General features: G+C 40.9%; 1 protein-coding gene across 7 annotated transcripts in view; it reads right to left on the reverse strand.

Annotated features, from left to right (window-relative positions):
• The window catches only part of LOC133155377 (rap guanine nucleotide exchange factor 2-like), a 67,356-nt gene that overhangs the window by 32,314 nt on the left and 21,939 nt on the right, over positions 1-13,103 (reverse strand). For 5 of the 7 annotated variants that reach the window (XM_061280674.1, XM_061280655.1, XM_061280664.1 and 2 more), the window contains exons 5-7: positions 12,433-12,516; positions 5,552-5,627; positions 4,042-4,209 (exon numbers count right to left, since the gene is read on the reverse strand). In XM_061280674.1, the coding sequence (XP_061136658.1) occupies positions 4,042-4,209; positions 5,552-5,627; positions 12,433-12,516 (328 nt within the window). Of the gene's footprint in view, positions 1-4,041; positions 4,210-5,551; positions 5,628-9,735; positions 9,951-12,432; positions 12,517-13,103 lie in introns of those variants that run through there. The other 2 variants (XM_061280683.1, XM_061280693.1) reach the window with 2 other exon arrangements.

Raw genomic sequence — 13,103 nt, forward strand, 5'->3', positions numbered from 1 at the left:
GAGCAAATATTAATATAAACTGCAGTAGTTTGCTTCATTCTCACATCTATAGAATACCTTCTTGGTACGTGCATATTTATTTTTATGACGCTAGTGACTAGTAGTCTTACTGCATGTAAAAATTGCTGGTGTATATTTACTGCATGGATACTATGTGGTGCCTATGTATAGGTTTTTTGCTAAATGCTTTTGATTATTCTTGCTCTTCCCATTCACATCTCTTCTCTATGTGTAATCTAAAAGCGGTGGTGTTTTTTTAATTCTCAAGTGCTTATCTATAGACCCTTTCTTGATATATTGATAGTTTGATTGTCGAATACAATCCATTGCTGCTCACTATTCTTGCCCAAAGTATAGTTGTCATGAGACTAGCATGTTGGTGTTCATGAAATCCCCCACATAAAAATGATAGATTCTTCATTGATACCTGACACGAACCGTATTATTTTTAGCTACATTTCATAAAATGCTGCTGACTATTCCTGCTGTTGTTCACTCTCGCCTGCTTATACAGTAAACTTAGTGTTCTACATCCAATTCCGTGGACTATTCATGATGCAATTAACACTCACAATATAGTAACTACTAGTTGAGGTACAGTTTGTCGCCAACATTCACAGTACTGCCTGATGTGAATACAATAGCTACTTTTGTATTTTTAAATGTTATTCCAACAACTGTAAGACGCCAAATCATGCCTAACATATTTAACAATTGTGCCATACATAACAGCAGTGTGATTGTCACCCCCCTTCCCCCAAAATCGACTCAATAAATGTCATCTGACAAGCTTTTTGAAAATACATTGCAGTTAATAATAAAAAAAAAAAAAAAAAAGCAGCTGAATGTCAACGGCAACATGAAACGCACGTCAAATGTCAGGCCGGCGCGGTGGGAGACGAAATGGATGCCGAATTGCAGTGAAACCCCCTCCCCCTCATTTGCATTTTTGGCACTCATCCAAAAATATCGGTTCTATTTCTATCCTGGCTTTAATGTTTGATGGTGTGCTATAAATAAGCATAAACGGCGATAGGGAGGAGCATCTGCATATTTGAGCAAATTTGACACTAAAATACATTATGCCATACACCGTACAGGAGACACCTTCTATATTTTTAGTTTGGCATCACATGACGAAAAGCACGGATCAATCACACTGCTTTTCACAGGCAAGCACTTCCTCCGCCGTATATTCAAGCCGGTGCCGCCTTTTGTATGCGAGTCGTGCCCAGGTTGGTCACAAAGGACGGCGCTAAAAATAGAGCAGCGGTGGATTTGTTGTCGACAGTCTCACAGCAGGTGTAGGAGCCAGACACCTCTATAAACGGCGATGTGAGACTTGACAATGATGTTTATAAAAGCCGTAATTGTAGGATTATGGTAATTTAGCATTGATGCTATTGTAGAAACTACTGATTGGGGCTGAGTTTGAAAAGGGCCATTGGAACCTGCCCAAAATGGCAGCTTCAAACTAAAATGGTAATGACAGACATTCCAAAGAACTAACTAAATTTGGGTTGTGGGCTCATGTTCGGCACAAACATGTTCACATTGAGTGTTTTCCAACATATAAAGATCAACCATAAAAGCATCCATTAAACAGCTGCATCAAGTTTGGATGGCCACAATTGGTCGCACGCTGTAACCACACCCACATATAGCTCGCAACACTCACAGCCTCAAGACAGAAAAAACAATTTAGACGTGCCTCAATCAGCTAAACGGCCGCTATTATCTCGCCGTTTACAGGCCGCCACGAGCCATACAAGCGTGCCGTCGCCATCCGTTCTCATACTCGAGCGATCGCGGCAGATCACGTAGCGGCTGCGACAAATGGGTGGACATTTTTTATTACAGTAAAAGCGGAGAGCTGGTTTATCTAGCTGGATGGAATGGAAGGTATTTATGAAAAGGTGCTACGAACATACAGCTGGGGAACACAAACACGACACACACAACATGATTAATAGTGAAATGTATGGTACCTTATTGCATTCCTAGGAGCCATGAAAAGAAGAGAGAGAAGAGATGAAAGTTATCAACAACATTCCAAGCGAGCTCAAGCTGTGGAAGTAGCGGGAACACAAAACTGATTTGAAATTGTAGAATTTTATGACTTAATCGCACACAAAAGTAGTATGACACAAACGGTGAAATCAAAGGCATCACACGAGGGTCAAAAAAGTATCGCTAAGAATTTTCTGTGAACAAAACGTTAGATAATGCTAACATCAAGAGGTTTAGATTTATTATTGAATAATTTTAAAATATAAATGAATGCAAAAACCTGTATGTAATTAATTAATCCAAGAAATCAAAATAATCTGACCACGTAATTAAATTTTAGGATAAAGTAAAAATACATTTAAGAAAATAAGGTTGGTCATGAAAGACTCATCTGCCTTCATTCATTTGAGTTAAAAATGAGAAAAATAAAAAATGCAAAACAACAGTACAATTGACCGTATGCTTTGAATTGAACAAATACAAGATCTAAAAACTACACAAGGGCAAAAATGAACGAGGATAAACAATGTAATAATTACCCTTACAGATAGCACAATTTATATATGAAATGAAAAAAATACTACATTAAAACAAAAGTAAATGTATACAAATGTTTTTACCAGAATGTCTTTACATTAAAGTGGCAATTTATTACAAGAGATTTCTAATTTGCTGTTGCATTTCTTGGGAGTGACAACATTGTCCTAAGTTTTAAGGATGAGTTAACGAGACAAATTTCATTTTTGTGGGTGTTAAGCGTGTTGTCTAATTGCAGCTGCCTAAGACTTTCAAGATCACGTTCCCAAACAGCAACGGCAACATCACATTAGGGTCCATTCAGTTTGTCCTTGTCACCATTTGGTTGCCATGGTGACCTGCCTCCTTCCCATTCCTCTCATCCCTCGAGTGCAGTGTGCGACGGAGACAAGCGACCATGAGAAAGTTGAGTGCAGGCCTTTTTCATGACCAAAAAACGCTGCTCTAAATTTAGGAAACAGGGCGCGGCCTCTCAGCCCTTTGCCGCATTCTTCCCCTTTTTGGGGAGAGTAGGGGGGGCGGGGGTGTTCACAGCGTTCCAGGAGGGATTGGGTACACGCCGGGAATGTACGGAATGCAGTGAAATTGTGCAGAACAGCAAAGGCACTATGCACACTGTACACTGTGAGAACGCTTCACTTCTTATTCCCAGGAAGATAAGACTCAAAAGATGTTCACCATGCAGTACTGTACACTACAGTACAATGCAAAAAAACCCGATATGTGCCCCAAATTTAAATGAACCGAGTTTACAGATGAAATAGCAACATTTCCATGAGTGATGTGGCATTCATGTTTCAAGCATGGGCTTGTAAAGGATTGATAATGCAAACAAACAGGTAGGAATAGTGACAAAAAAACAAAGACTATGATTTAAGCCGAAAAGAAACGGGCAATTCAGATGCAATGTATGGATGGATAAGGTGACGAAAGAGATGTTTAGACTTACCCTTAAGACAACCAGGGCTGCCACAAACTACTTTTTGTTAAGTCAACTCGTCACCAATACTCGTGAATCACCTAATTGGTTCATGTGTAACATATTGCACCGGCAAGCAGCTGTTCTTTCACAACCAATATTCCCTTGAATTCTTCAAAGTATGTAAATACTAAAAACACATTCAACTTTCAGTGAACTTTGGAACCCGTACTGGCATTTCTTACATGTTAGTTTTTACCATGTATATAAATATGAGAAAGGGAGGATCAAGCAAAAATAAGCATTTGAACACAAACACACCTTAGCGGAAAAACTACAGCGAAAGCTATCAACACAAGTTGTTAAAAGACACTTCAATGAACAACACTGAGCATCTGGCAAGGAAGAGACAACAACAACAAAAAACTACCAGGGTGAGCTGAGCTACTTTCAAAATCCTACAAAACAGCACAAACAACAACACAGCAACGGCAGCGGTGATATCCAGCACAGCAAGGGTTAAAAGTGGCTACAAACCAGCAGCACAACTACCTCCCTCCCCTCCCTAAACTCACCGTGCGGTAGCCCCGGGCCATGGGCGGCTTCCCGGCGGGGTACGGATCCACTGTGTCAATGATGGTCTGCCGTTCGCCTTTCTGGTTGATCTTCCGAAAGCGGCGGCGGGACTGGCGGTGGGAGGCTTGTCTCTGAAAGTACTCCTCATTCTCATCCATATAGTCCACCTGGGAAACATGCAGAGAAGACGATTACGGGGGATGCCGGGGCAGGGGGTCGGGAAATGGCCGTGCCATGGCTGAACTTGTCTGTGATGGGAGAACTAATTTTTTAATCAAGCTGTTTTTAAAAACAAAACAAAAAAAACGGATAGGTCTCAGCCCTGACGCACAACGATTTTGTGCAACGGGAGCAAACCTGTTATGAAACAAATTTCAGGTCATCTTCTATTTACCATTGATGGATTTGGTTTTTCACTTTTTGATGACGAACTTTTGAGAACTGACGTGCTGTATGAACCAGAGGCAAAACTTGACTAGCGTACATTTTAGTAAACGTCGAAAACAATTAGAACATGATAGAACTGTAGTCACTGAAACAAAGATGAACAGTCAGAAAATCAATTCAGTTTTATGAAATATTGTATTACATAAGTAAATAAAAAAGGCTAATAATAATATAATAATAATAATAATAATAATAAAAAGCTAAAATCCAGGTTTCCACTTCATGGTAAAGAGAGAAAATTCTGAGTATAAAAGTGAGCCAGTCATCCTCTCTTCATGACTTCTGTCTTCATTTTGCTTTTTTCTTTTGATTCCTCTCCGCTTCACATTCCGACAGCGACAGGGATTACACCACTGAAATCGCCCTCTTCCGCTACCATGACAACCGTCTCCGGTTGCAAATCTCGCTGCATGCAAAACGAGAGTGTCTATTTTTTTCCCCCTTGCTTTTGCACGTCCATTCCAAAGTTAGGGATCATCTGGATCTATTGCAATATAGCATGGCATAGGCATCCTACAACAGCAATGAGAGGGCTGGATTGCACCTATTACAGCAAACAGCAGCAGCGAGTGTTATTCTTACTAGGGGACGGTGGGGGGGGGGGGGTCTTGGCGTTGGGGGTGCGCTGTGTGATAGCTCAGTCAACGCACAGCAATTACGGTTTGCGAAAGGGAGATTAGTGGGATCCGTTGCAATCTGACGCGCTGCCGGCCAGCTGTTATTTGGTAGCACTGCACGCCAATGCTTCGAGAGAAGCGGCTCGAGAGGCTACCGTTACATAAACATGACGACAAGTAAGAAGAACATTGCTCATGCAAACTAATCTAGTGGACCTATTTTGTTAACATCAAGCACAGTGCGGTCTTGAGTGGGCCTAACATGTATTTTTCTTAAACAGAGTTGTATGGTTTAAATGCAGCATTTATTTCAAAGTTCCATGGTTTCAAATACGTAACAAGTATGTCAGTAAAGAACTTCGCCAACCACAAACAGCGGACGCATTCCAGCACGTATACCGTTAAATTTGCTTTGACCACAAACATTTCAGTCAGGAAGACTCACCACAATCATCTCGGATGGTTCCAGGACGATGCACTCACATCCACGCCTCAGACTGCCTGCCGATCGCTTGCCGAAACTGCCCACAAAAAACAAAATGATTAATAACTTCTATGACTAAGTATAGCATTTGACACTTGCTTGGCGAAAGCGTCTAAAAGACTCAACTTTAAATTGGTACTTACCTTTACACATTTTTAAATCTGCACGTCAAAATGTATTATTGAACATAAGTGGTGGAAAAGTAGACACACTACCAAGGCTAATAACTAGCTAGCACGAATAACATCGGTTTCTTTCCACTCTGAAAGTGCGTCACAATGCACACAACAGCCGGAAAGTACCAACTCAAGTACTACATTTTTTATTTAAGAAAGTGTAGCGGTGTACCTATGGAGGGCATTCGATGGTTATTTCCACACAAATGACAAAATAATACATTTTAGAGCTGTAATTGCAATACTGTCAATCTACAATATATTTCCTCATAGCATTACACCTATGCATGTGAACAAATATTAAACGTAATTAAGCAAGTTGATGACTTAAGACTTGTAAAGTAATGACTTGCTTGAAATTTAGTGTGTGTGTGGGGGGGGGGGGGGGTCCTCTTGTGCAATTTTCATCCCAGTAATTTGGAACTTGCTTGATAATTGAAGCTTAAACCCGAGACGATTTGTGCGCAATGGTTACATGCACATTTGGAAATAGTGTCTGTTTGAGGCCAACTTTCCAATCTCGCTTTTTACAGATTTGTTCCGGAATTTCTGCATCAAGACATTCAAAGAGCAGCATTGAAGTGGGGATAACCCCCCTAAATGGGAATGGCACCGCCACTCGCCTCTGGAAAACTCTACTAGAGCAACGTCACAATTTGTACTCACAGCTCGTGAGGCGGCGAGCAAGAACGTATTAAAAGACCCCAAATATCCCAAAGAAGAGCAGCAGCAGGGGCCTTGGAAATTCTGGGGCGGTTTTGACGAAGAAGGCTGCCTTTGTCGGGACACAGGGACTTCCTTGTTTGATGCTTTTAAGACGGGTCTTCATTGAGAATGGGAGCGGCGCGTCGTCGATTAGCTGATGGCCTCGTTGGATAAACTTCGGCGACACAATTACTGATGAATCAGAGTGGCTCCATAACTTAAATCCAGTTACAATATTTCCCAATTTATTGTAGCAAAGGCACATCATTTTGGGTGAAAATGCTATCAACTTATCACCATGACATAGCAATTGCTTGCAAGTTAGGACGTATCAGTGGCTAAGAGATTGCTAAATTTAAAACGTTGCCTTTTTGGACTCGGGTTGCCTATTTGAGAGGGCAAAAATGTCGTATGTTAGCATTTTAGGTATTTTCCAATTGAAAATAGTGCCTGAATACAAGGCCAAATGGAATGCCTTTATGAATCAACCCAGGTTGTGATCTCGTGCTGTTAGAATGCTATCAGTTGTCATTTGAACTAGTACCTAAACACAAGCCAAGATTTAAAATCCCAACAATCTGCCTCGGCGATTTTTGCACTCAGGTTGCTATATTGCTATGAGTTGGCCTACAAATGATTAATATCTTAGCTTTTTTTAGCAGTTCAGCATTTTCATAAGAAATCCCATTTTCTAGTTTCTGCGGTGGGCTGAAGAGATGTAATAATTCAGGTTTATGATACCAGGTGCATTTATTTCCGATGTACCGGTATGTTTTGCGACGATGCGCCAACAGATAAGAGGATGACAGTGATGAGGAGCCAGATGCCGGTGCGGATAATAACTCTTTGAGAAGAGCGTGCAACTCTGCAAAAAGATTAAACTGTTTTTGTCACGCATCGCCAGCCAACATTCAGATGTAAAACTCTGTTAAGCCCAGCAATGCTGTGTGTTTTGCGCAACGAGAATACAGCCTGTGACGGCACAGATGGACGTAGCAAAAATAATATCATCACATTGAGAATGAAGTTTTTATTTTACCCCCCTTCAGAGATTGAAAATTACTGCCTCATAAATTATGCTGCATCAATGACCTTGGCCATCTTAGCACGCAACTCTGCATCGACATTCAAATCGAGATTGCAAACTCTTAAGATAGCAATTCCATAGCAGAAGTCATGAATATCAGGAATACCAAAAATGAGAAGTTATGGAACATTTGGGAAATGAAGAAAGTTGGTCCCCTGTTTTGTATAACCCTCACGTATCTCACATTTCAAGTCTATTTACATTTAAATACATAAATATGAATAAAAACAGCTACACTATACGACCAATAGAAACAACTCCAGCCATAAACCTAACCGCAACCTCACCCGCAACTTTAAATCCAAAGGCCATACCTAATCTCAAATACCTAACTGGAACCCTGAGCCCTAATTGCCTAGCAACCGCAAAAGAAGATGAACGGACATATTATGGACAAATTAGGTGAACTCTGACCATTTCCCACACTGGTGTCCGACAGCACCCTGGTTGGGACTCGCTGCGTTCGGGCATGAGCATGCAAGAAAACAGATCCCTCATGCATTTCCTCACTGTGTCGTTCATGTCCACACGTCATATTTGTAGACGAGTTCATTGCTCGATTAGGTGACCGGCACCCCCTTGGCGACCCCCTGTTATACAACGGGCCCGGGTTGTTTGGAATGTCACAGCGCATACATCAGCCGCCTTTTCAGTCTGTGAGCCCGGCGGCTCACCGCCAAAGCCTCAAATCCATTCTGCTGTCGGCGACTCGACCGGTGCGCCGCCTAATCCCGGCTGGAAGAGGGCGGACGAAAAGGGAGGGAAGCGGGGAGAATTGGGGGTCTAGGCTTTTACGCAAAGCTGTTTAGTGGTGCGGTGAGCGGGTACGCCAGCTTTTTTAACTCACTTGGGCCTTTAAGAAGGACAAAGATTAATCCTGTTGGTTACAAAAGATGAAGAGAAGGAGAATTAAAAACCCAGATTTCATACCACTGTAACACTGCATCCCCCCCAACCTCGCTCAGGGTAGCAGCTGACCACCCAACCGCCTTTCAGCTTTGTAAACACAATTCCTCTAGCCACGTGGAAGCAGATAGTTCACGGTTTGTACCTTCCGGAATAGACTCAGATCCCGCTGGCAAGATTGCACCTTGGATGCATGACTACTTTTAGCTCCTCCAAACAGGCCAATGACCAAGCTTATCTAAGATGCTTTTGCTTTTTGCTCCCTATTTTGGGCAAACATGCAAATTCATTTTAGCATTGAAGAAAATTAATTGGGTGTGACCTTAACTAAGAAAAGCAACATATTTAAGCTGTGGTATTAATGTTTTTTTCTACTATTTTATTTTATTTTAGAATCGTAAAACAAAGACAAAAAGCACTTTCCTAAAATAAAGACAAACTATTAAAGGCGTAGCACATTCCCAAAATGACAAACTACCTGCTGTTGCACTATCCTAAGCAGATGACAAAGTACTGATGATGCACTTTCCCCAAAATGGAGACAAAGTATTGAGGCACTTGCCTAAAATGAAGACAAAGGGTGATTGATTTGAAACTTTTTTAAAAACAGAACTATGTTGCATTTTCTCAAACAGAAAACAAATACATAAGTGCTGAAAAAACAAATTGACATTTGGCTTTCCTAAAAACTATTGTTTGTTGTGCATTCCTGAAAAGAAGTCAAACTAATAATGTTGCAATTTTTTTTTAGTAAAAACAACAGCATTGTTGTACTTTCCCCACAGACAAAATAACAAAAAGAAAAGCGATTAATGTTGAGTTTTTCTGAAATGTAACTGCTAAGCTTTTCTTTTAATTGTTTACATTTTATTTGAGAATCTTTCATTCATTAAAGACGACAAAATACGGATAGTGCACTTTCCCTAATATGGACTTTGATTTTGTGATATCCTAAAAAAGATTAATTATTGCATATTTGTGATCTTAAACCCAAGACAGGCATTCTAATATTGTAAAATCCATCAAAAAAGACTTTGGAAACTTTTCTGGGTGGTATCAGTCAACTCTTGCTGCACTTTGAATCTCCCGCAGCTAGGAACATTGTCTTTTGACGTTTGGCTTCAAAAGCGTGCTCCAATCCAGATCCAAAATAGCTCCCGCTGCGCATTCCACACCCTTGAAGACTTTACCCGCTCCTGGCTCACATTTTAACATCACAACCAAAACAAGCCACTTTTTTTCTAAGGCACTGGGAGTTAATTGACGCTTACCCACCCGCCACCACTCGGCTGTCGGAGTGAAGCCGCCACTTGATAAGATTAGACGATCCTCCTTCCTGCTCCTCCGGAAATATCCCGCAAGGTTAGTCCCTTAGTTAAGTCCCGCGGACATGTTCCAGGTCGGCAGATTGCGGCGTATATCCCACTGTGCGCACCCCTTCGCCACTACTGTGAGAATGAGAGTGCGTAGCTGGTAGATCAAACCCCCGCCCCCCCTCGTCCAATGGATCGGCCCCTTTTACGCCAGCCCCCTTTGCCCTTCGTAATGCGCTACGCAGCCGGCATTCCAGCATACAACTCACTTCCTGCTACAATGGAGTCAAGAGGGTGGAGTGTGTCATTTGTCAAGGGGGGGGGTGAAGGAGGGAGGGAGAGAGGGGAGTAGGAATCCTCCCGCTATTCGGCAGAAGTTACTCATGAATACCATGTTGTAAAAACAGTCAATCAACCGGAATGATGCCTTGTGAACTCAGAGCCTTTCCCAAGCTTTTGAAGCAACCCTCCCTTTTACAGTTAAACTTCCCAACATTGGCGCACCCCAAAACAACCAACATCAGTAAAGCACTTCACTAAGTAGCTAAAAGTGTACATGTGTAAATATGCTGAGTACAGCTGGCTGGCCTTTTGTGTCAAAACTAAACAGTCGATGTCACACCAACATAATTGTAATCACATTAATAAATCATAGCAAAATATTGACTCTCACTTGTCACTAAGTTACTAAAAAAAAAATCCTGGCAAAGGATGCACACTCCCATATAACAACAATTTGTCTGTCTACACTTAGAAAGTGAATTTGCTGAGATGTAAATGATTCAGATCAGGCAGAGACAGAATAACTTTTTTTTTAAAATAGCGTTTTCCTGGGTTGTTGCATCGCGACTGAACTCTGCTAACCTTTACCGCAGCAGGTCATGGCGTAACATTCTTAGTTCCCATCAGGCCGTTGATTCGCTTTTACTCGCCTTGACAGGAAGTGATGTATTTTCCACGAATTAAAGACCAGACCAGCGCCAGTCAGCTGATAGTGGAGATAAATTTAATAAATGTCAGAAGTGAAACCAGACTCAGAATGAGTGGAATGCTTTTCATCACTGCTTCCTCCATTAGACTTTGGAAACAAAAATTGAGGAAGAAGCTGGTAGAGCTTCCATTATCAAAACTTAGTTAATGTTTGGGAAAGTTTACATATATTTATGCAAGCAGTAACTACCGAGGTAGGCTGTAACTCTGTTAATGATGTAAAACAAAGCGTAAAAAAGTGCAGCTACCAGCTAGCTTTGACAAAAAAAGACAAACTACTGCAACGATGTATGTATGTATGTATGTATGTATGTATGTATGTATGTATGTATGTATGTATGTATGTATGTATGTATGTATGTATGTATGTATGTATGTATGTATGTATGTATGTATGTATGTATGTATGTATGTATGTATGTATGTATGTATGTATGTATGTATGTATGTATGTATGTATGTATGTATGTATGTATGTATGTATGTATGTATGTGTGTATGTGTGTGTGTGTGTATGTATGTATGTGTGTATATAAATAAATAAATAAATAAATAAATGCAGGGTGTGGCTCTGAAAAAGACAAATGACTGATGTTGTACACTCTCCAAAAACAAAAAAAAAGACAAATTACCGATTGTAAACATTCTGAAAAAGAACAAAATCTTGATGCCGCACAATCTTAACGAGATCAACTACTAATGTTAGATGCGAATGTGTGTCACCCACTCGTCAGGCTCGGCTTATCTGGGTTACGTTTGATGTTACACCGGCCTCTGGGATAAACAAACTTTTTACCTTTTATCGAATCAACCATTGTCAGACGGCTCTGCTGAGAAGCGCCGATAGAAGGCGAATCAAAAGCCAATTAAAATCTCCAGGAAGATATCTTCTCACTGGACTCCTATAAGTTTGTCAAAAAACTAATTCAGCCCTGAGGCGTCGTGGCGTTCCCTTGTCGAGTCATACAGACTTTTTCCAGAGCTGGCAGAGGTGGGGGATTTCATTTACGTGTGCAATTTGGGTTCAAATTGAAAAAGGCATAGGTGGAGTCTTTCTTTTCTTCTTACCCTAGTTATTATTAAAACTTGATTTTGACTTGGTTGAATCAAGCACAAACTGCTGCCTTCAAGTATCACTGTAAAAAACTATAGCTTTTGACAGACATTTGAATCTCACAACCATTCATTATAATGAACGTTTGACTTGAGGCCAAGTTTAGTGGAAGTGACAAAACGGTGATGACTTCAGGCAGCCCTGTAACAATGAGCAGCTAGAAAAAGTAGGAATAGTAAAAATGAATAGTGTGCAATAAATTCTAGTAATACCGACATCACGCTTACAAGCATTTTCAAAGTTAAAAGGTTAGCATTAACAGTTTTATGGGCTTTCAAACGCCTCCCCAACTTCATCTGAACGACCGGTGAGCAACTCCCACCCTCTCGCGGCACCACGACCCGGCCGCCCGAATGCTCTTTTGTGTGTTACGCAATGCACAAAAAAGATCGCCCACGTTGGTGGGTCGAGCAACAAAGACAGCTCTTTTTTTTCCCCCCAACAATGCTACGGGCCTAATCAGAAGAGACAATCACTTTAAAATAAATCCTCAATGAGCCCCCCAACAAAACAAAAAAACACAAAGAAAAACAAAATGGTGGACAACCTACCTGCTCCTGGGCAGGAACATGGATTCCTTGATGAACACAGAACCTGACAAAAGGATGTACCAGCAGCTTCCAATGTCATCAGGGCTGCAAGGAGAGATTAGAAAATAATAAAATTAATAGAGGATTAGTGCTAATTCCGACACAAAGGATCAAATATATACATATTAACTTTCATCAAATAGAATAAATGAAATTCAAGACAATGTTTTATTTAAAAAAAAAAGGGGGGGGGGGATTCTGAATAGAAAAGAGTAGTGGAAGACAAAGTGTAAACCACCGGCAACACGGGCAACCTTTTTAACCATCTTAAGTTCAACTAGTGCAGGGGTGGGCAAACTTTTTGACTCGCGGGCCGAACTGGGTTCTAAATTTGGACCGGAGGGCCGGACAAGGAGCAGATGGACGTAGGCGTTGTGTGAAGTCATATAAGCGACCTGTAAAGGTCATTGCATAAAAGATCTTGCCCTTTAGTAGGTAGTAAAGCATGGATATTCCAAACAATTGTTTTGAAAACAAATGCATTTATTAACAGCATTAAAAAAATAATAATTCACTAAAAAACTGCTATCAGTGATTCTCATAAAATACGACACTGTTATTATGAATGACAATCTCCATCACTTCAGTGCCTGCAGGTCAAATTAATGAAAGATGTTTATCTTATGAGATCA

Source organism: Syngnathus typhle, linkage group LG1 (genome assembly GCF_033458585.1).
Source record: "Syngnathus typhle isolate RoL2023-S1 ecotype Sweden linkage group LG1, RoL_Styp_1.0, whole genome shotgun sequence".
NCBI lineage: Eukaryota > Metazoa > Chordata > Actinopteri > Syngnathiformes > Syngnathidae > Syngnathus > Syngnathus typhle.